At 36.6% G+C, this 25,750-nt stretch overlaps 1 protein-coding gene across 3 annotated transcripts in view; it reads right to left on the reverse strand.

The window, feature by feature from the left end:
• Positions 1–1,811: 1,811 nt before the first annotated feature.
• tafa3a (TAFA chemokine like family member 3a) overlaps positions 1,812–25,750 on the reverse strand; it is a 113,453-nt gene continuing 89,514 nt past the window's right edge. The window contains exons 3-5 of one of the 3 annotated variants that reach the window (XM_081380266.1): positions 9,072–9,221; positions 6,017–6,141; positions 1,812–2,673 (exon numbers count right to left, since the gene is read on the reverse strand). In XM_081380266.1, coding sequence (XP_081236392.1) covers positions 2,662–2,673; positions 6,017–6,141; positions 9,072–9,221 — 287 coding nt within the window. In that variant the 3' untranslated portion in view covers positions 1,812–2,661. The remainder of the gene's footprint in view (positions 2,674–6,016; positions 6,142–9,071; positions 9,222–25,750) is intronic. The other 2 variants (XM_081380267.1, XM_081380268.1) reach the window with 2 other exon arrangements.

Consider the following 25,750-nt stretch of genomic DNA (forward strand, 5'->3'; position numbering starts at 1 on the left):
AAGAAGATTCATAAATACATCACTATCAAATAAAATATTCATTTTTTACAATCTGTGTTCAGTCAAGAACAAAAAAATAGTCCTCTCTGACATTGTGTCTGCATACTTCCATACTACATAGTAGGCAAAAAACAGTATGTGGGCAGAGTAGTATGTCCGAATTCATAGCATTCATAAAACAGTAGGCGAAAAGTATCCAGATGACATACTACTTCCGGCGAGATACTGAAGGGTGCATTCAATGAACAATTTACTATCCTATGGAGGATGAAGCGACACAACCGACGCCGTGGGTCACATGACAATGACAACATGATGGATGTAGTAGGCTATATAGAATGGCCGCAAAGTAAGTTTCAAACCAAATATAGTACCTACTATACAGTGTAAACAAATAGTACTTTTGCTTTGGATTATTTTGATGAATCAGGACTGAAAGATTAATTCACAAATTGGACTGAATTGTCTAAATGGTTCTTCAACCAGTAACTTAATGACTCAACAAACCCAGGAAAGGACAAGACAAAATACGGCAACACTTTATTTTAAGGTGACGTAGTTACACAATACTACATGTACTTACTACAGTAATAACAATAAATTATACATAATTACAGGTAAGGTAACTAAATCTAAACCAAACCCTAACATAATAGAGTACATGTAGTTCATTAATATTACTCAGTAAGTGCAATGTAACTACGTTATCTGTCTAATAAAGTGCAACCCAAAATACAAATGTATTTGTACAGTCCATTTTGTGAACAAATCATTCACTGAAAAGATCTGACACAAAAGAACAATTTGTTCATGAATCGGGAATATTGCCACTTTTCTTTTTTTTACACTACTTTAAAAAACATAGTAAGGAGTCACAAAGTTTAATAAAACATTTCGCTACTAATAAAAAAAAAATCATTAAATGCTGTACATGGATTGTTGAATCGTTCAGACCAAATGAGCCTATTCACTGAAAAGAATCATACTTCTGAATGCCGCACCTACAGAAAACACTTTTAGAATCATTTGATTACTGCCTCAGTTCAGCCGTAAAGCTAACATTTGGATGGAAAAGTACTTTATTATTGTCACATTACTTAAGATGTAGCTTTTAGTCTTTAGTTTTATTACTCCACAACACTGTCATGAATATTTCAAACACCTACCGTGATTCAAGGGCAAGAAAGGTCTTTGACTACTCCATTTCAGAGGACAGACCTTCGTCCTAATGCCATGACCTGCAGCACAATGTCCTGAAAACACAGTCAAAGCACTCAAAACAGCCACAACACACACACACACACACACATTCCTAAATGCTTTTATCTCCTAGTCTTGGCTAATGACACATTTTTTCATTTGAAAGCTTGCTCACTGTCTGCAATTAGCTAAACACATTAGTACATTAGTCCATCATTATGAATGCCTGAATGTTATGTTTATGACATGTTCGGAGCTATCTTTTGTGTGACTGACTTGTCAAAGTAAATGACATCTTGACTAACCTGGCAGTGCCCCTCCTTGTTCTACTGTTGATCCTGTTAATGGTAAATTAGCCAGACAAAATCGCTGGCAAATGGTATTATGCTAATAGCGTTAGCCCTGCCCTATGCAAGTCAGTCTGAAGTGTTCTGTGACAGCTGCATAAGGGCTACGTGATTCACAGACTGAATGCTAATAATGTGGCGTCAACACACAAATATGTATATCAAAGAAAGAGGCTACATGTCAATTTCAATGCGAACATTAGCATAGTCATGTGACTTCTTGATGTTCTTGAAGATTTCATCAAAGTTGGCGAATGTGTTAATGGATAATGAAAGATGTCTGATTGTTTATTCTTTTTGTTCTGTTGGTGGGTGGATGTTACATTTAAATGCACTTTCTCTTTTATGATGGCAAAGTAATCATTCTTCAAAGTTACAACTGGACAAGATTTCCCATAGAGATACTTTTATTTGAGATAATACTGACACTTTGACTCAATATTGGCCACCAAGGCTTTTAAAAACAAACAATAAATCTTTTTGCTATCTTGTTTTTCGCTGCTCCCGTAGACCACTTCAACTTTTCATCCATTATCAATACCTGTAATTCTTATCGTTATACTTGCCTCTTGCTCGAGTTCGTTTCAAAATGGAGCAGAGTGCCCCCAAAACCATACCCAAAAATCACACACCTCACACGGATCAAAAAGTCTGTCCATAGTAGATAGAAGAAAGAAAATATTGGCACCAAAAGATAGGGGACTGAATATTAGTGCCTCTGGAACATATGATTCAAGTAATAAGTGAACCTTTCAAGTCCACATTCGCTTCAAAAATGTAATCCACTGTTCTGAAATTGCAGAATTGTCTCTGAACTGGTCCACATCTTGATTTTTATGGAATATTTACTTTACATGGTGTATGATCTTGTCCAACACTGTTGTAAAACAAAAACGGGAGTTTGGCAAAGCGAAAATACTGTAGAGGGGGGGGGGGGGAGAAATACTCCATGTGTTTAAATGGTCCATTCCAAGTGACATTAGTATTCAGAAGTCCAACAACTTGATCCCAATAGTTATGAAGTAGTTTGAAGTCTATGTATCTTCATTTCCACTGCTTTGATCAAAAAAAAGAAAAGAAATGCTGCTAGTCCCAAATGAATATTGGTCCCAGACTATCGTGTGACCTGAAAAAGAGGAGTCCAAGTTATCATTTCATAAATGTCTGCATATTATTTCAGTAGGGCTGGATTGGATAAAAATCAGAGTCAACCATTTACACCAGAAGATACATTTGCATGGGCTACACAGCTGGGGACAAAAAAACAATTATTTCTTAATAAAAAAATAAAAAAATTAATAAACATGCAGCTTTAACATTCAATTGAATGTGTGTGTGTATATATATATAGGTATGTATATATAGTATATATATATATTTATATATATAGGTATGTATATATAGTATATATATATATAGTATATAGCCCACTCCTACTTTTCAGTCTGTCTGAAATGTTAAATGTGAGGCGTCATCGCTGGACTAAACATTAGAACACTTCAGTTTATATCATCATAACATAATGACAACAAATCACAGAGTGTTAACTAATTACCTCTTGAATATCAGAGGGCCTCCAGCACTATACAATTGGAAAATTCCACTATTAGAATTATTCCTCTAAGGCATGAGGTGTTAGTAAGAGACTGACACATGCTCACACAGGCACATTATACTGTCACCTACAAGTGTCATTAACCACACCACCAGCATGAGCTCAGCGGTAGCGGCCTGAAATAGACACACACTGAGAGATTGGAGCCATTAGTTCCTCTGGATCTGAGAGGGTTTAGCATGCAAGTCTGGTCCTGTTCCAGCTCTGTAACACAAAAGCACGGCTCTGGGTTCAGAGGCCAGGGTGGGGCAGGTCTCTATAGCTGTGGATGAGGCCAGACTGGCAGGCTGCTAAGGGAAGCCCAGTGTAATCTACACCTTCAGGTCACAGCCAGCAGGCAGCCGGAGGACACAGAGGAAGAGGAAGGTGTGCTGGTCACAGTCTCCTTCACTTCCTGCATTCCTCTCTGGTTCAGACATGAGATTTGGTGGATTCACTTGACAGGCAATTCAACAGAAATTTGGGTGGGCAAGATCAGACTCAGCTACTGAGAACTGTTCATATACAACATTCGTCTTATTGCTCAGCACTTTATTCTAGTTTGCATTTTTCAGCAATATATCAGCCAATTTAAATTCCATTACACTCCTGTTCAATTTGGGGTCGTAAGTATTTTTTAATGTTAGTCTTTTATGCTCACCAAGGCTCTATTTATCTGATCAAGAATACAGTAATATTGTGAAATATATTTACAATTTAAAGCAACTGTTTTGTACTTTAGTATACTTATATAATATATTCTATACCTGTGATGCAAAGCTGAATTTTAAGCATCATTACTCCAGTCTTCAGTGTCACATGATCCTTCAGAAATCAGTCTAATATGCTGATTTGCTGCTCAAAAAAAAAAAACATTTCTGATTATTATCAATGTTGAAAATAGTTGTGGTGCTTAATATTTTTTGGTTGAAAATGTGAAGCATTTTTTTTAAAGATTCCTTGAAGTTTAGAAATTTAAAAAGTACAGCATTTGTTTGAAATAAAAATCTTTTTAACTGTCACTTTTGATCAATTCAATGCACCTTTTTTCCCCAATTACAAATTAGTTTGTATATTCATTTTTGCTGTGGTGTTCAGAATTTGAAATTTCATATTTATTGTTATAGACCATTGAAAATTTGGTATCGTCAAAATAGGCTTTATTGTCTTTGACACATGAGCGAAAAGGAAAACAGATCTCATGGCGTTTTATTAGATTTAAATATCTAAATGTTAGTGTAAAGATGAAAAATATAACCTTTTAGATATCAACCTATCAATATCAATTCAATAGATATCAATTTGCTCCCTTCTTTGAAGATTTATGGAGTAAAACAGCTCTCTATTTAAAGCACACAAAAGACCTGAACCGAAAGCGATGCACCCTGTTTTACATAATACGAAAGCTTGTTGCACATAACCCCCATTCTAGTGATTGTAAAAAATTATAATATTGAGTACATAAGCAAAAACTTCAAATGGCTAAATAATTGTAAAATGCATCAAATGTCCAATTTAACATAATTCGGTCAATGGACCTGCTGCAAAAGTTTAAAAGTAATGATCAGAGTGATCAGACCTCTGATAAACGGCACAGATTAAACAATCCCATCATGCTCTCATCGTTTCTGGGGTTTCTTCTTGCGGTTATTGCATGTCCGTGTGCAAGACCGGTGGCCTGGAGGGCCCCAAAATCAAGCCCAGGTTTGAGAGAAGCTCCCAACACCTCAGAGGTCTGCCTGCTGTTGACGTGTGAGTGCAGTGGCATGAATTATTAACAGGGCTAAAGTAAAAAAAGGTCTGCCTCACGCAGGCCCCTCTGCCCCATGAATAATGGAGGGCTCGACTCAAGCGCAAGCATTTGGTGAGTCAAACTTCTCAGCCTGATGGATGGTTACAAGCCCAGCATGTCAACCGTACATACACAGTGGCTCGCAAAACACACGTCGGCAAACATAAAAAAACTCGCATTAGCCTGCAGAAGTGCGTCATTGCCCTGCCCTGACTCTCCTAAATTCAACGCCACACTGCGTTTCTTTTTTCTAGGCTTTTTTCGCACATTAAAGTTTGTCTAGGGTCCATATTGTGTTTTATTTAGAGTCCATGTCAAATGCAAGGACCACTAACAAGCTGAAAGCATGACAGTCGAGGAAAGCAGAAAACTAGTGCATTCTGTGGAAGAACGGAAGCGATGACTATAGGCCTGTTCACACCAAGGATGATAACTATAACAATATTGATAAAGATTTAGTTCTAAAAACCAAAGTAAATATAAAAGAATAGAGTCCACAGCAGAACTTTAACAATAATGGCAGAGAGAAACAATGTCATTGGAATCACTTTCAGAATGTTTTTTTTTTTTCAGCTGGTGAAAACATTGACAGCCAATCAGAATCCATCTAGCTTGAGCATTTAAAGTGGCAGACGACAAAACTGCAGCGTTATCATTCATCGGTGTGGATGCTAATATAGTTATCGTTCTTTGTGTGAACGGGCCTTAACACTAGTTAGCAAAAGGATTTTTTCTTTAAAATCAATCAACAGTAAAACATATAATACTTGACCAATTAAAAATTATATTAATTATTATTAATAATGATAATAATAATTAAACAGTATATAATATTCAGTTTTGTTTATACATTTAAATATGATTATTTTTAAATATTAATTTATTGTAAAGCGCCTTGAGCGTGGTAAATTTTTATATTTATTTTTATATTTTATATATATATACATTGGCCCACTATATTTCTGTTGTATGGTCTGACAGATATTTTGAAACATTTCTTAACCCTCTGGGGTCGGAGGTGCTTTCTGGTATTGATATTATTCTGATGGATATAGTACTGTGATTTGATGGGCTCCCTCTCACCTTGGTCGTCTTGACTTTGTTTCCTGTGCTGCAGCTCCAACCTTTTAGATCTGGCAACACCTTACACTCCTCGCCCTCCATACACGGCTGCATCTGACACCACCACTTCTGTGCTACTATTGAAGCTGCGCAGACAGAGAGAAAGACAGGAAGAAGAATCTCAGCACTCCGCTCACAATGTGGGAACTGCCAAAATGGGAAAGACACATCCCCAAATCACCATGGTACCCAACATTTTAAAAGATGAACCAATGAAGATTGAGAGGAGAAAACCTCAGAAGATCTCAGTCACGTCCACAAAGAAATGAAACTACCTCATTCTATCTCTTTCTCCCTAAAACAATGAGGCTATAAAGGAGGTGGTCTTTGATTCAAAGCTGACTGTTTGAATCCATCAATTCAGTGGGCTCGACACTCCCTATGTCTTTCTAGAAAAAGTTCAACCTTCATGTCAAGATGACAAGGGTTGCGGTTGGGGGAGCTGGCATGATGTTGAGGGTTAAGAGGAATCGAGAAGTAGAGGGAGATATTGTAAAGCTTTGGGCCTCAATTTTTAATTCAGAGCAGAGAGGAAGATGGTTTGACTGACTGTTTAAACAAAAGTTTTTTTGCCTTTAAGTCTACATCTATTAGGTTTAAATCCAAATATAAGATAAAATTCTTGTGTTGAAACTTTTACCAGATATATTTTTAGGAAAACAGACCACAAATATTCATGACCTTGAATGTAGGGATGCATGCAAATGTTGTGTGCAGTAAAATGCTTTCTAACATTTGCTATTTACTTACACTTATTTGAGTTATATTTACGACGATAAATCTACGGTAATTGGCCACCACTGAAATTCTTACACTATTTGAAGGAAATCCCACATTAATTTACAATTTTACAGTAATAACAATAAGCAAAGTGAATATTGCAACTATATTTAATGGTCATTTTTATATTTCAATAGCAAATGCTACTTTCTGCAGATTTCTACAGGCACTTCTTTGAAAACTTCTTTCGTTTGTGAGGTCCGAAAATCTGATATCCTTAGTGAAATTTCTATTTTGGATTTTTTTTTTAATACACGTTTTTTTTATTACAAATTACTTATCAGAATAAAGAAATTAGGCAAAAAGCTTGGGGGGAAAAAAGCATGAAAAAAAAACATGATTTCCAATGTGGTCTCAGTTTTTTAAAACCCACAGTATGACAATCTACAGCATACAAATAATGCAAAGAGGTCAAATGTCTTTCAGTCATAAGCGCAGAGGCTTTTGTCCTCGTACAGCAGGTAGAATCATGCGCTGTGGTCTCGGTGCTCAGCAGGGGGTGGCAGCACCTGTCAGATACATTAGAGGGCAGAAAAGAAGATCAAGATCGATTGACCTGTCCAGTGAGGGGGCCGTTGACATGTTATTAGACAAGCAGCCCACGCTGCACTTGAGCGAACAGCAGGATGACAGTGTCACACTCAAACGGACCCTGACTCTGATGTGACAGCCCAGAGAGATGAGACTGAGATAAAGAGGGGCAGCTAGACTTTAAAAAAAGACAGCCAACTTTAAATTGACAGTTTAATTTAGAAGCATTAATAATTAAAATATTAAAACAGACAAAAGATAGACAAAAGCAGCTGGCTATTTCTGGCTCGTGTTCTTTTGTAAATTATACCATGATATTAACCTTGTTTTTTAGACATGAAACGTAGTACGTTCTTTCCATGTAAACACTGATGAGACAAAACATTATGACCAACTGCCTATTATGCTGTTGGTCCTCCTTGTGATGCCAAAACAGTGCCGACCCACCAAGTCATGGACTCTACAAGACCCCTGAAGGTGTCCTGTGGTTTCTGGCACCAAGACATTAGCAGGGAATTTAGAAGAACTTGAACTCTTCATCAGACCATTCCTGAACAACATGTGTATAACCACTCCACCCATGTCCTACTCGCCCTGCTCTGTGCGGGCCTCGAACCCAGGTCTCCGGCGTGAGAGTCAGGCGCTCTATCAAGGAGGCTAAAGACTGCAGCCTCTAGCATCTGTCACTACGAAATCCTCTAGATCTGCCCCTACTAAATCCTCTAGATCTGCCCCTACTGAGATCAGATGAGTGAGGTTTACTCGCACATCGACTTTTAGCTGGCCTCCGTTACATGTGCAGCGTGGCATTATCCGTGCCATCACTTCTACACGGCCATCCTTGATGTAAAAGAAAATGGAACCCAGGTCCAGTTCACGTGCCCATTGTAGGTCATCACAAGCTCTCTGATTGGTCTGTGGCTACACAGCTCCATACGCAGAAGAGTGCGATGCACTTGTGTGTTGTGACATATTCCTCCCATTACCATTATTATGAATACATTTCATTAAATTTGATTTGGCTTGTGCCACAGTAGACCTTCTGTTGGCTTGGTGCATCGATGAGCCTTGGGCGCCCAACACCCTATCGCCGGTTTGTGTTTTGCTTGTCCTCGGACCACTGTTGGTAAATTCTCACCCCTGCTGACAGAGAGCAACCCACAAGCCTTGCCGTTTCAGAGACACTCTGACCCAGTCGCCTTGCCATAACAATTTGGCCCTTGACAAAGTCGCTCAGATCTTTATTCCTGCCAATTTCTCCTGCATCAAACACGTTGATTACGAGAACTTGTTTCGAGAACAATCACTAGATTGTTTGCTTACCATCTAATCTACCAGACCTTAATATGTGGCCTTGTTAGGAGATTATCAATGATACTTGCTTCACCTCTGACTGGTCATAATGTTTTGGCTCATCAGTATATACAGTACACATATATATAAATTACAGAAGTATAATTTGAGTGAAAAGTTGAATGGTTGTACAAAGTTCACATCGTCAATGTCACAAATTTGCTTAATTACGGTAGTTCTTTTTACATCATAACTTAGTTATGTTGTATTTTGTAAAAACAAAACAAAAATTATTTTCAGGTTCAAATTATATTCATTAATGTTATATGTTAACGTATGTGTGTGTGCTAATATATATATAGCTTAATAGAATCAAACAGCAGACACACACAACAAATAAAAACAGTCTTACCGTCCACACAGGAAGGAGCTGCTCTTGTTGTCCCAGCAACTTGCCCAGGGAAGCAAGAACACTTGACAGTTTGGGAGCGCTCCTCGATTTTGTTCTTGTTACAGCAGCGGTGGGCTGCAATGACCTCACAGGTTCCCGCTTTGACATGCACTGAGGAAAAACAACAAGGACACAGAGTCTATTAAAATCAACCAGCTGTTTCAAACTCCCCTTGCCGACAAAGGAAACGATGAGGCACTAATGCATATTCTGTTGCTGCCGTTGGCTGCAGTGGAAATGAATTTGACATGGAGGCAGTGTACAATTTAATTAATGCTAATGCAAGCAGTTTTATTTGTCCCAGGTCAGAAAACAGAAGAAAACGGTCTCTGTGATCATCAGGTTGGGTTTTACGGTGGGTTTTAGTAATTACAAGTAAAACGGTTAATTGACAATCATAGGCCTTCAAGCATCTATAAGGGTCTTCAGGCAATTTATCATTTTTTTGTTTTGTTTTGTTTATCTTTCACCTATGACTGAACAGCAGCGGGGAGGAACATTACTTAGCATCTGAAAGTGTGTATTCACACATCATTCTGAAGATCTAAATTGAGGAGAGAAAAAAAAAAGAGAATAAAACATTTTGAAAGTTTTAGTGTACCTTTCAAATCAGCCTTAATTGCATTGGTAAAGATTTTCAATTTAAGACTTGAGTTTAAAATTGATTGAAAAACGGGCCTCCGTTTTCCCATTAGCTGGCCAATCTCAAAATCTCATCAACAACATTAAAAACATTTTGCCTACAATCAATAAAGAGCCTTTAACGTGCGCACAAAAGAGTCTGTCGAGCGGCAGGCCGATTGTGGGCTTGGAAAAGAAAAACAGAGATTTACCGATGCAAACGCTGGCGGGTGAAGGGCTGAACCCCCTTTGTGTGATTATCTTTCAGCCCCAACACACTGCAGGGCCAAAGTTAATTTCAAAAAGTTTGAGCGGATGCAAATTGAATATTCAATGGTGGGAGTTTGTTCCTACAGCTTATAGAAAATGATTGCTTTGACTCATTCAATGTGCATTACCGCCTTTATTTATTTGTGCAGTGCACCTTCAACAGTGCTTCAAAAATCTATAAGAAAAACAAGCTGGGCTGGGTTACTCCAAGCTGGGGTTTTGGGGGAATTTTGAGTTACCTTTTAAATTTTTCAAGTTACTTTCGCTTAACTGGTAGCAATGACGTGAAATACTGTATGGTTTAAGTGTAAATAGTCAATTTAAAACATGCTAAATAACTTTTTCATTAATTTATTGGCATGATATATTAAGAATATTCTCAAGGATTCGGCAACAGTGTTAAAACTTTGACAAGAACGATCACACCGATTCAAACTTGTGTTTGCGCTGCCGCTGAGCCAGAGTGAGCAGTTGTCATGTAAAGGTATGAAACAGATTCACAGTCTTTTCAACCACACAGTATCTAAGTGTTACAATAATTCAAATGATCACAGAAGTAATGGGATAAAAGCTCATAGTTCAAATATAAAATAGAGTAAATCACCTTTTGAAAATACCATGACGTATTAAGAATATTAAATTCTTTTTAAAAATCTGCTCTTAAAAACTAGGTAAATAATGGGTACAGCAAGTTTAGAAAAAAATAAAATGACATTTTTTCCATCAGCCCTCTTAAAATTAGTTTGACACCCAAGTGGAAGAGCATGGCACGAGCAACACCAATGTCATGGGTGCAATCCGTAAGAGCACACATATTTAAATATTTTGAGTGAACTGTAAATTGCCTTGGTTAAAAAAATTGTCTGCAAAATGCATATATGTAAATGATATTATCTGTGTGCTCATGAGCTTCAGTGAAAACTCAAAAGCTTTTAATTTTGGCAGTGAAAATTAACAGTTTCCATGTTTGGCACTGATCAAAATGTGTTCCTCAACTCGAGGTCACACTGAAATTGAATCAAATTTGCAAAACAAAGAAAGTGTCGTGTTCCTGGAACAGAATGTTTTTGGCAGCGCCACAGTGATCAGCACTGACACAGGAGCACCTGATCCCGGATCAGCCCTCAACCTGCTGTGGGAACCCTCTCTCAGAATAGCTGCCTTCATTACACTGCAGGAATAGGTTGGCGGGGCCTAGAGAAATAGTGCAAACTACTGATTAAACCATAACCCTTTCAACCAAGGTCATAAACAAGCCAACCAAATCTATAGGTAGTGTGTGTGTGTACGTGAGCAATCGGCTCCTGTGAAGATTAAGTGGCCAGTGTTCAGCAAGGTGCCCGAGGACCAACAAAGAGAATTAAACAGTTACTTCTTGGCTTCGTAAACTCGACTGATGTGAGACCTTTTCTAAGAAGGTGTTGTGTCTATCTCTGGACATCTGTGCAAAATTTCCATGGACTTGCAATAGCTGCGATCGATATGTTTCACTTAAGGTGTGCAGGCTGGTCGTCTGGCAGAGTCAGAGAACGTCTGCCTCAGCAGCAGGAGGGGGCACGATCGGGGCGCTAACAGTAATGGAGGCTGGCATAGCTCTTATAGGCACTGCTTTCAACACCACAATCACATCCATTGATCCCACATTGACAAGCACTGAGGAAGGTGAGGAATGGATAAACTAGAAGGATGATAAACGCAGTTTATGCTATTTGACAAAAGCCAAAATAAATAAGAAGCTATATTTGATATAAATTGTTATTATTATACATTTATCTGATCACAACTACAGTAAAAAAAAAAGTAATACTGTGAAAAGTTTTTTTTATTTTTTTTATTAGGGCTGTCGATTTAACGCGTTAATTTAATTAATTAGTTATGAGGGAAAATAACGTGTTGAAATTATTAACTCGTTTAACACACCCAGCCCACAAACCTATGTAGTTTATCTTACATTTCATAATGTTGATTGGTGATGAACATGAAGCAGGGCAACAACTCACTGAGTGATGTAGCCTGAATGCAGTTATGCCCGTCCAATTTAAGATATCAAGACAAAAATGCACCTGTATGAGTTTTTGTCTTATATTTATATCATGATGTAGTTAAAGTCAATTTTAACATTGAGCTCATTTTTTTGTAAATTAGGAGTGCTGTTAGTACAGAGAACGACGACAAAAATCGGTGTTGCCTACACCATGTTATCCTCTTTTTATATGCACCCTGTTGACTTCAATGGGGCAAGTTTTAAACCTGCTTTTAGCCTCTTAACAGTGGTGTCATTGTGTCATTACAAGTGCACAGCTAATGTGATTGATTCCTTCAGAGTGATCACGGGTAAATCTGACTGCAGTAGATGTGAAAGATATTAATAAAAATTATGTTATTTCAGCCAGCGCACATACCTGTATTTTCTTCCTGTTTTCGGTAATCGATTGTCGAGTTCACGCGCGTGATCATAGGTAACTAAACCTATGCGTGTGAACTCGACAATCGATTACTATGGACTTCGACCGAAAACAGGAAGAAAATACAGGTATGTGCGCTGGCTGAAATAACATCATTTTTATTAATATCTTTCACATCTACTGCAGTCAGATTCACTCGTGTTCACTCTGAAGGAATCACTCACATTGGCTGTGCACTTGTACTGACACATCAAGGATGTTAAGAGGCTAAAAGCAGATTTAAAACTTGCCCCATTGAAGTCAACAGGGTGCAAATTTTAAAAAGAGGATAACACGGTGTAGGCAACACCGATTTTTGTCGTTGTTCTCTGTATTGACAGCACTCCAAATTTACAAAAAATGAGCTCAATGTTAAAATTGACCGGAGTTCTCCTTTAAGCAATATCACACGAGTAATATCACATGCTGAGTGCTGTTTTTGTCCCAAATAGTATGAGTGCAAAGAGAGCCATTTACTTAATTCCTGAATGAATCAGTCGTTTGAACGAATCGAACGAATGAATGACTCAATGACTTAATTTAGACATTTACCACCACCTATTGGCAGTTTTAGTTTCTTATTTAGAGTATCATTTAATTAAAAAAAAATCTTATTTCCATATTAATTAAAAAAAAACATTAAAAGGTATAGTTCACCCAAAGATTCTGTCGTTATTTACTCACCCTTCACGGCAGTTGAAGCCTAAAAGCTTATTTAATAAATTCTTGGTTGAATCAAAACTTTTTCTAATGTCTATTTGATGCTTTTCTCATCTAACACAAGAATGACTTTAAATTATCTTTAAGAGATAATTTCTCAGCCAAATTTGATGTGCAATTAATTTGGGATTAATCTGATTAATTAATCGCCACATTGTGTAATTAATTATATTTAAAAAATAATCGCTTAACAGCCCGTTTTAATATATTTGAAAAGTAAATACTGCAGATATTCCTCCAATCTTCAGTATCACATGATCCTCCAGAAATCAATCTTATATGCTGATGTGGCACTTAAAAAAAAAAAACACGGTTGTGCTGCTTAATATTTTTGTGAAAACTGTGATACAATTTTTTTCAGGATTCTTTTATGACTACAGTTTAAAAGAACAGAATTTATTTGAAATATAAATCTTTTGTAATGCCTTTACTGTCACTTTTGATCAATTTAATGATTCCTTGCTGAATAAAAGTATTTAACAAAAAACTAAAAAAACTGTACTGCCCCAAACCTTTTGAACGGTAGTATTTCAAATATAATAACTTACTTTCTTATGACTTATGGATTCATATTATCTAATGCAATGATACTTTTCATCTGGTTTCACAGACGAGGCTTAAGACTAGTCCAAGATTAAAATGTACAGTATGTTTGAGCTGTTTTAACTGAAAGAAACTTGCACTGACATATCTTAAAATGTAATTGCCATTGTTTTGTCACAATGAATTAAGGTCTAATCCTGACTTAATCTAAGCCCTATCTGTGAAACCAGGCCATAATATTTTAAGTGTGGCTACAGTGTCCGGATACTATTATTTACAAATATCAAATACCTTTCCAGAAACAATAGTTTATAAATATATATATATATATATATATATATATATATATATAAAAAAAAAAAGGTTTTTCCAATCGCCCAAAAAGTCTTTCAAGCAATGACAAACATATGGTTATTTCACAGGATTTGCAAATGTTGCTGGCACTTGTCAGATGTGGTTAGGATCTAAGAGTCTCCATGCAGTTTCTCATTAATGTGAGTTGAAGGGTAAAATCATCTAACATTGGGATGTGTGACATTCTCCACAAGGGTAAAGGCCATTTTAAAAATAAAACGGAACAGATTGCTGCCTCAGATGCAAGTATGAGCATTAAGCATGCATTTTCTCCCCTTATGCCTTACTTTTGTGCTTTTCCAGTCTGTCATTGATGAGCTTTTTTGGAGCAGAGCGGCTCTTTTACCACAAATAGTCAGCGAACATATTGACAAATAACAAAAAGGGGGAGAAAATACATAAAATGTTCCTGCTAAGCTCCTATTGAATTAGCATAACACAGACATCCTCTGCTTTGGTGCAAGAGAGAGAGATGACAGACTTTGTGTTCACAAAATTGCTATTCAAAGGTTGTTTTTCCACCTAGAAACACTGTGACGGAGACGCTGGACGAAAATATGAGTGCAAGCTGCTAAACCGTTAAAGAAAAGGCTGACAAAATATAACCATATATGTAGTAAACAAATGATTAAACCATCATTAGCCGAGGACACATCAAAACAGCTATTATGTTGCCATGCTGAACAAAAGCATAAAGGGATGTCCTTAAAAGTACAATCTGCTTTCATTTCATGTGACAGGCAACAATTACCCATGAGCAATAACAAAGCCTCTTCATATCTGTTAACTCCTCTTATACGTTTCAAACGCAAAGCTCTGTTTGCAGCCTCAAAGCTAATAACTACAGTACAGGGACAGTTTGCTTAACCAAGAAGAAAAATAAACCATTGCAGACCACATTGGATTCTGTATCACACAAAACATTCTGAAACTTATAATAATAAAACACTGAATAATTGCATATAAACTAACACAGTTTTCTTTCTAATGCAAAGATATTCAGTCACTTTTAAAGGGCCCCATTATGCTATTTTAAAAGTTCCTAATTTTCTTTTAGAGGTCTCCTACAATTAACTTACATGCATCCAAGGTAAAAAAAAAAAAAAAAAAAAAAAACTTCAATTTTCTCATAATATACACTGCAACATCAACTCTTTTCTCACAGCGTCTAAATTGGTTTGATAAAGGAATCCATCTCTCTAAACCCCTCTTTTCCGAGAGCCTACTCTGCTCTGATTGGTCAGATGGCCCAGTCTGTTGTGTTTGGTCTACTGCTTACAGTGCGTGTCAGAAACGAAATACCAATCACCATTTCTGAATTTCAGCTCTGGATCTTCCTTGTCACTTAATACACAGTGATACAAAAATCAACAATGCCGTCGGTTTTTCCATTTCAATTCCAGCCCGAGTCCTCATTCTTTGGAAGTGCATGCAAAGAGGATTTGCTTTCACAGCCCCGAAAACAGCATCTTCTCGACATGTCGAAAACTCTTCCAGGCCTCAGATACAACTACAAGTTGGGTTGAGACATTGTTCGCTGGCAGCCAATGAAGACCAGACTGGCATTATGCAGATTTGTTACAAACAAGGTTTGTGCAGGAAGAATTACTGACAACTCGTTTCAGGAAGAATTGTTTTTTTCTTTTGAGAGACACTAACTTTTGCAATAATTTTGCAGAGTTTTTATGTTCACAAACAGCTACACGTATATTAAACGCTACACCACTGGCCTGACACATGCCTAATGCAATATGCTTTAAAACATTCATTAAAGAATTCACAAAGTCGGCAGGTTCATCCTGGAACCAAACACACATTCATCGCAAGAGTCTTGGTAGTCTCTCCATCCCAAGGCGCTTGACAGACAATATCAGCCTCAACGGTTCAATGGAGCAGAGATGGTGTGTGTGTGCGTTGTATGATGGAAGGAGTATGATATGTCCAAGATGGACTGACTCTTCATGGAAGTAAAGAACCATCTGTTCCTTCATCAATGTTCTATGCTCAATGAAGAAAGAAGGGTAATATTGATTTAGTCATCGGAGAGTTAAATAACATCATGAAGTATTCATTAATGGTGCACTGACCAGAGCACACTGGCACATGCACAGAACACCTTCCTTAAAAAAAAAAACAAAAAAAAAAAACAGAAATCTCACTTTTCGCACGTGCACTGTGCTTAGTAGTATAAAAAAAAAAAACCCACACAAAAAAAGAGCAATGCAGGACAATGTTAAAAAAAAATCTAAAGTTTTGGTATATATTTATATGCTAATAAAAATAATGTCATTCCTTATAATAGCAACAATCATCATATATGGAATCTAAATAGAGGCAAATTTCTGTTTTTAAAATGTATTTTATGTTTTTGAGCTATATTTAACTGCTGCCTTTAAAAAAACACACACCATATATTGCCTTTATTGGTAAACATTATATATATATATATATATATATATATATATATATATATATATATATATATATATACATACAGTATATAGCATATATTTTTTTTAATAAAATACATGTACACTACTGTTCTTAAGTTTGGGGTCAGTACAATTTTTACAATGTTACAAAAAATCTATTTCAAATAAATACCATTCTTTTGAACCTTGTAGTTCTTGAAAAAATTGTATCACAGTTTACACAAAAATATTAAGCAGCACAACTGTTTTTAACATTGTAAGAAACAAGCAGCAAATCAGCATATTAGAATTCTGAAGTTTCTCAACTCGCTTATTCTGCTCAGGGCCGCCCACTCAACCCAGAATGCCCTTTTATGCTGGTTCAGGAATACGTGAAATAAGCAATATGTCTAAGGTTACGGAATTCAAATTGTTTTATTGTAGTTGCACACCTTATAGGCCTATAAATTCACAGCAAACACAAGTTAAGAATGAAGAAGGTGTGTGGAGTGTGGAGAAACTGCGTTAGCAAAGATTCATTTTGTGATTTACTCAGCAACATTCTTTGCTTAGTTTGAAATACCTTCGCAGTGGTACAGTATACTGTTAACGAACATCCCGATGTCGTCCATGCGCCGTTTAGATGAATATGTAAATTAGTGCTGTGTGCTTTTCTCCCAATATCAAAATAAACATACAACAAAACAAAAACTGCGGTGAGAAAACAGCAGTAAAGAAAGCATTTGATCATATGTTTGCACAAGCTCTGCAATTCGGCATTATCCAGTCAAATCATGTCACTTATTTATACCACTTTACAATATTGCTTTAAAGCCACACATATCATTACTGTTATCTATAGGCCTACTGTAATCAAGACATTTATTCAAGAAATTCATTACAAACAGAAAAATATATACTGTAGTACAGAGAAATTTCATGTCTGAGCAGGATTTGAGTGAACGTTCTTTTACCGGTGAGCGTGAGTGGTACATGAGTGGAGCAGAGCTCACCGGCATTGAGTTTCAAAAACATTTAAAAAAAATCTTACTGGCATTTTTAATCTTAATTAAAACATTTCCTTACTAACCTATGTCTGTAGACCAATTTTTTATGCCATGAAACAAAGCTACAAACTTCAATAACAAAAAAAAAAAATGTGCAGCTACATTTTTAGACAACATGGGTGGTCAGTAGAGGTAAGTGAAGGAAATGTTCTTCAAATACATTGAGTTGCACATTACTAGCACATTCCAAGTTACTCTGCAGGAAATAAGTGCACTCTTTTTTCCTCGACTTCATGATCAAGCTCACTTTCACTCCGTCTGTCCTAACACTTATTACTCAGTGTGACTGCAGCAAAAAGAAAGAGAAATGATTCTCTCTTTTTTTTTTTTCTTTGATCAGAGAGAGCAAGTGAAGCAGAGTGGCAACCCAATTACCATACCATCACCATGGCAATTTACAGCAAGTCACTTATGAAATTGTTATGAGGCGATAGGAGAGCTAGCCATCTGCGTTCTGCAGAAATGGAAGATCAAACGTTCCGTCTCGACGCAGCACTGGTTACCTGATCAGAGGTGTTTGGGTGTGAAGAGGGGTGAGATGGTCTCTAAAAAGTCTAAATGAATAGATGTCACATCAAATGTTCTTTAACGGGTCAGAGCTTTGACACAAATACGCTGTGTTTTTCCCTGACACAAGACGCACTCTGAAAACCAACGAGCCGTGGAAAGCCCGGGCTGGGGCACTGACAGCAAATTCTCGCCTGCAAGATATGGCCGTTCAGGTTCTGCTGAGGATCAACACACATACACGGCTGAAGTACCTCTGTGGTTGGCAAAGGCTAATATGAAGTCAACACTCCCAAAACAGGAGTGAGTCTGGGCAGAGGTCCAAAACCTCACACTGGTGTAAACAGAAACTGAAAAGCACACAATCGCATCAAACATGAATATCTGTAAATGAAAAAGGCTTGATTTTGATGGTAGGAAATGTACTGTAAGGTAGCTGTCTAATCTGGGATTTAAATATATCCCCCCCCCCCCCCCACATGTGGGATTTTTTATATATATATATATAAATAATACATTTAAATAAATAAACATAATTTGTTAAAATATATGAATTTCACAATATTAACAATTGAGTAGACAGAGTAAAAAATATATATCCAGTATCAAAATAGCCATTTGTGTCGTTATTGAAAGTATTTCTATTATGTTTTTTTTGTTTTGTTTTTTTTACAATATAAAATATTCAACAAAATTATATAATTGATCTGAGCTCATATCTTGAGGTATACAAAACAAAATGTAAAGAAACACTATTTGAAACCAGACTCAAATCTTCCATACAAATATTGTTACATTTTCTAAATAAATTTCCTCAACATATCAATGTATTCTTCAGAAATACTATGGTTTTCGATTGACCCTCCATTGTGCAAACACAAAATCTAATAACAAATTCAAGGTACATTCATTTTATTTCCCAGACAGCATTCTGCAAATAAACATTATAACCCTTCAAGCACAAGTCAACATTATTAATAATTCCATTTCACTGATGATGCCTTGAGACATCACCAGCGACATCATTATCATTTAACACAACCCGAGTTTTCCATTGGCATTATTTCTTTTTAAAAACGAATGAGTGATTTTTTCCTAATTATCGCATTAACCATAATGCGATTATCAACAAATCTGCATTTACATGAATGCTTAAACAGTTTGAGAAATATTATTTTCGCATTCTGGGTCAACACATAATCACACAGCTTAATGAGGCAGGGATAGTGATTCCAAAATACTCTACAGATCATTGCTTACCATTCTCCCTCTGTAAATATCATTCATCATAGCGGTATCCATTTGAAAGATCTCTCTGGCTCTCTTTCCTTCCCCTGCTGTATCCTTTCCCAGACACCAGAGTGCACATAGTGGTCAAGCCAAAGGTTTGGTGACAGATTGCAGTAGCTGACAGATTCAGAACACATCGGCCAAGGGCTCAAATGAACCTCTGTCCAACACCATCCATCTCTACATTGCACCATTAATGGCTGCCCCTGATCAATGGTCCTCCCTTGAGGAATCACGCACCCATCTCAGTCAATGGTCTCTGAATGTTATTACATTTCAGTTGTTGTGAAAAAGAGCAACACCCTGAAACTAATAGAGTCGCTGTCACTGTTTGACACGCACTTGGCAAATGGTGGATGAAAGTAAAGGTGAAGAATACTGCTATTCCAGCATTTCAGAAATGGCAGTCTAGAGAGGCAAAAAGAGCTGTGAGATTTTAAATCCAGGATTTCTTTTTTGTGTTTTACAGTTCTCAATACATACATACAGTACAGATACATCCTGAAAAGTTTACATACCCATGTGAAAATGTTAATAAATCCTAAAAATTGCCATTTTTTTGTTTAATACTGTCCTGAAAACACTGTTTCACATAACAGATGTTTACATATGGTCCACAAGACAAATAGTTGAATTTATGAAGATGACCTCGTTCAAAAGTTTATAGCCTACCCTTGATTCTTAATACTGTCATTATCTGGATGATCCACAACTGTTTTTAATACTTTTTTTATGATGGTTCTTCACAAGTCCCTTGTTTGTCCTGAGCAGTTAAACTCCCCAATGTTCTTCAAAAAAAATCCTCCAAGACCTGCACAATCTGTGGTTTTCCAGCATCTTTTGCAAATTTGAACCCTTTCCGATTGTATGATTTTGAGATCCATCTTTTCACACAGACAGAACATAACAACAACTGAGGGACTCAAACACAACTACTACAAAAGCTAAAAACATTCACAGATGCTCAAGGAGGAAACACGATGCATTCAGAATGAACTTTTTGAATTGGGTGATCAGTGTACTTAAAAGTAACATTATGTTATAAATAAATAAATATGTAAATGAGCAATTAAATAAATAAGCAAATAAATAAAATATTTGAAAACAGAAAAGGCTGTTGGTAGATTCTGAAACAAACACAAGGAAGTTATAATGCTTCTGTTAATCAGCCAAGTGGCCATAGTTAGCTATTGATCAATATTCTCAAGATGGCCAAATATTGGCTGATACATTAGGCAAAATTTACATGTATTCATTCAGCAGACGCATTTATTCAGACTGATTTGCAAATAAGAAATATACAACAAAGTAGTTAAATAAGGAGGAAGTAAGTTAGTAAGTTGTGCTGTAATACAAAGTTCCATAGGTTCCATTTAATACATAATGGAACGTTCTTCGGGTGAGACGTTAAACCGAGGTCCTGACTCTCTGTGGTCAAAAAAAATCCCAGGATGTCTTTCGAAAGAATAGGGGTGTAACCCCGGCATCCTAGCCAAATTTGCGCAGTGGCCTCTGTCCATCATGGCCTCCTAATCATCCCCGTATATATATATATATTCTAAAAAATATATCCCTCCATAGTTAAATTGTGCCCTGGCTGCCGTTCATTTGGGAACTGAGGGGTGAAATCTACTTTTCTCACTTCTGAGACTTTTATTACACCTGCCTGTCTGAGTGTTCTTGTCTTGTCTCGCTTTCAAGACAATAGCTTCAGTATTTAGTTACTTTCCTCATCCATTAGAGGAGCATCCGAGGTCAAAAGCTTGCATACCATTCACATCAAAGCACCTGACTTTATTGGAAAATAAAGGGAGGAAAAATGTATAAAATGACAGAAATATGTGTGCAACACAACAAAGTTCTTTATAAAGGCTCAAGTTTGATATTACTTTATGGCTTCAACAGCACATTCTAGCTAGTCCACAATTCCCAAAGCTGATAAAATAAATGAAATCATGATGTAATATCATATGAAAAATACTGATATATCAAAATATGCTCAAAGGCTACTTATATGGACTACTATAATGGTGCATTTTCATTTTTGGAGCCACATACAGCCTAATACCTCCATTAGCAGGGAATTCGGTGTTCGTTTTCCTGTGTGTTTGTTCATTCCGAATGCATCCTGTCTCTCACTACACTGTTTGCTCTAAATAGCATGCTGTCCCCACCCTCAAAGTGTCAGTAGTGCTTTAAATCTCACATATGCACACATACGCACACATACACTCTCCTCTGAGCCAGCAAAACATGACTGACAGGAGAGATGTCATCACACATGCTGCCGTGGTAACAAACAACACCAATCAGCTTCCTGTGCTGTCGTCTACAGTCTGAGGTGGAAAGGAAACAAACAAAACTCAAATAAAACAAATCTTATATTAACAGGACTGTATTACTGTATTATGGTGCAATTTTTCAAATGTAAATTTGAGATTTGAAGGTTGTACATCTCTGAGGGCAATATTTTAGGATAGTTCACCAAAAATATTACCCATACTAAACACATTATTCTAACATCCGGAATAGATTTCCAACCAAAACCACCATGGCAGGCAAAGGGCATAAAAAACCTCCATTACTAGCTCTGACTCATTCAAGTATGCCATTTCGGGTCAAGGTGAAATATTGATAGCATTAATTGTTAATCGGCCAAATTACAATGAGTGTTAAGCAAAGCTGCTGCTAGCCAGAGGTGAAATATTACAATTATGAATTCTTAATAGTCTAAATTACTTTAACTTAGGTCTGTTCAAGAGTCATTAACTTACTGAATGGTAGCTGCTGGTCATAATTAATTCACATTTGAAAACACCACATCGCTCCCTGACACTGAACATTTTGTTTTGCATAATTTAACCAGCATCACTTTTCTAGTAGTGTCACTGGTCACTGTGGGTCACCAGACTGGGATTAGACTGCATATACGATATGAATGGCAAATTAAATCACAGCAAAAAAGAATTTTTATAATAAATTACCATCCACTTTTGAGAGCGAATGATGGGGTTGTCAATCTCTTTCTTATATTTAGTTTTTTAGGACTTCACACAACAAAAACCTAATAGTGACTAATTAATAGAAATTTAGCGAACAGCTCAATAATCCAACAACTCTAACCACATGCAATAATGCATGCTGGGAGCTTGAAGACCCTTAAAGTGCCCCTATTTTGCAATTTTAAAGTTTCCTAATGTTGTTTTGGAGTCTCCTACAACAGGTTTACATGCATCAAAGGTCAAAAAACTGTTTCATTTCCTCATAATATACATTTGCACATCACCACATATTCAGTGATTCTCAAACGACTTGTCAGATGAATCAATCTCTCTAAATCCCTCCTTTCCGCGAGCTACTCTGCTCTGATTGGCCAGACGGCTCAGTCTGTTGTGATTGGTTTACTAATTTCTTTACCAAGTATTTTTTTTACCAAGTAAGAAACTGTATCAATAACAATAACTTTCCTTAAAGTAGTGAGAACGACAGACAATCTGCATTAATAGACAGACTTTTAGGTAGTAGTGGCCCACAACTGATTAGCCGAAGTATTTCAGTAAGACAGTAATAAAGTGAGTTAACCAGTTAACAGGAGACCAACACAATATAAAACTCAAAGCTACAGTAAGTATTTTGAACACCATCTTTCAAGAGCAAGCGGTTTGCAAATCCGAGATTTGAGAAGCAGTCATAAGCAAAATAAAGGGAACACAGCAAAAGTTTAGGATTATACTGCTGTGATATCATAGTAAAGATGAACTTTAACCACTGATTCTCCACATGCTTGTCCTTGGGCAGTGAAAAAAAACTGGCTTTTCACATTGTAGAGCACAGCGCCGTCTTCTCGACATGATGCTATCCAGTGTCCACAGGAATCAACTGTTGGTTTGAGGTTCAAGTTCTCCCTGGTGTCTGCACGCACAATAAGTGGGCGGGCAATATGCTAATGTTTTGTTTGACGTCACAACGAAACGGCTTATGAATCGTTTGAAAAACAATTCATTTTATTGACTCAGAGTCGACTCTTACTTTTGAAAGACAATAACTTTATATACGGTGCACTTTCAGATTTAAAACTTTGGATGTAGGATGTTTTCATTCACTTAGAGCTATGTTACACACTACATGAAAGGTCATTTTCAAAAATCCATAATAGGGGACCCTTTAACCAATCAGTAGCATTGTTCAATGTTATATTTTTTTTTACACTCTTTTAGGTTTGTTGGTACGTATTTCAAGAGAATATTGTTAGTCCAACATGTACTATTATGTAGATTTATGGTAATTCACATTTCTAAGCATATCTGACTCAAAAGGCCCCCTGTATGCTGGATAAAATGTAATTGCAGTGTACAAGATGAGTCATCAATATTTTTGGTCCATTTTCCGAGAAGAGAAAGTCATTTAAATTTAAAATGCGTACTGTATATCTGCTTTATTTTAGGAGTACACTAGCAGTAGATGGTTTCCGAGTAAACGGATAGGCCTATGGAGGAAAATTCTGCATCCATGGGTTACAACCCTTTAGGCAGATATTTAGACATTTGACTTTACAAACACAGGAATCTATGTTGATGCATTATGTAAAATCAGCACTGGGAATAGGATGAACATAATAATTTTTTCATGTGGTAACATACTGGTGCCTTTATTACTGTTAAAATCCAGATGGATGGATGGATGGATAGTTTTATTTAATGCCATGTCAGCATCTAAGGCTATTTTCATGGCGAAAATTAAATTACAAAAATACAAATATTTCGATTTCACGATTTCACTTTGCAAAGACAAGACAAAAGAATTTATTCTTTGCAATAATGTGTGCCAATGAAACATGTACAATAAGACCAAGAATATGAGCACTTATGAACTGACTGCATGGACTGATAGAATTCATTTTAAATACTGTATTAAGTCATTAATATTACTGTATTGTGGGAGGTTAGGTAGCAGTGGCGTAGCCACGGGTGTGCCAGGGTGTGCCGGTGCCACCCACAGTGGCAGCTGGCACACCTAAAAATGGATGCAGAAATAATTTTTATAGTCTCAATAAAAATGTTTTACTAAACTTGGGCTGTTGTTGTTTATGTAGAATATACTTTTTTTTTTTAAAAATCAACCCTTTCACGGCACGCGTAAGTTTAAAATATTTTAACTGACATCTTGTTTCCATGGCGTGATGTCACGTGACACACCGCAGCCACAATAACTAACAGACGTATCGCTATTCGTTTTTCCTTTTTTTAATAAAAATATTCACAAACTTGCTTACCATGTCAACAATCTGATATTCCGATTCTTCGTTTAAAAAACTTTATAAATTATCTTGATCTATAACGAGATGAGCGCTGCAGTTCAGAGAGTCCTGTCAGCCGGATTTACAGCACCTGAATTCAGTTTCTCCCGAAATACATGAAAGTAAGTGGCTTATTGCCGCTTCCATAGACATCAGTGTGTATTTTACAAACTGCAAATGTATTGTTTTATTAGTACTTATGTGTATTTAAATGTCTGAAACATAAAATAAACATGTGGTTGAAAACACTGCATATTAGTTGTGATATGACAAGCGCTGAGCGCGTCCGTCTCTGGCTCAGCGCCAGCCAACGCGCGAAAGAAGTTTGGATCAGGTTTGAATCTGGCAGTTCTGTGACGTCACTGAACATTCTAAATCATACCAGAGACAAAGGACTTTGATCATACTCAGGGACAGGGGCACAAAAATAAGAATCCAATATATGGTGCCATAACGCTGGTGTCCGGGACACGTGACGTGCGTGTGTTTTTTTTAAAGGACAAGTGAAAGAGAATTGTAATTGCCCAAACCGGATAAATGCCCTGATTAAAACAATTTTCAATATCAAAAAAATAAAATAAGAAATAACGTAGCCTACTCGGTTACTAACGTAACCTCAGTTCCCTGAGTAGGGAAAGAGAGTAAAAATTAGGAAAAGAAATGCCCTTTATAAAGCTAAAAAAAAATTATTCTGATCAAAATTTAATTGTCAATGTTTCATTACATCACTGTTGGAAAACACTCTTATCAGATTCTGATAAGAGTGTTTTCCAACTGATGTAATGAAACATTGACAATTTAATTTTGAAGAGAGTAAAGCCTCTGTTTAGGCTGGAAATGTAATTTTGACAAAAGAAGAACTTTTATTTTAAGTAAATCTTAATTTTAAATCAGCCTACTTCAGTGTGATATTTTATCATATTATCATGCTTAAAGGAGAAGTTCACTTTTACAATGAAAATTCTGTCATCATATACTCACCCTCATGTTATTTCAAAGCTGTATGAATTTCTTTCTTCTGCTGAACAGAAAGGAAGATATTTAGAAGAATATCAGTAACCAGACAGTTTTTGGGTCCCAATGACTTCCATAGTAGGAAAAAAATATACTATGGAAG

The sequence above is a fragment of the Scardinius erythrophthalmus genome, assembly GCF_964197995.2.
Source record: "Scardinius erythrophthalmus genome assembly, chromosome: 12".
Lineage (NCBI taxonomy): Eukaryota > Metazoa > Chordata > Actinopteri > Cypriniformes > Leuciscidae > Scardinius > Scardinius erythrophthalmus.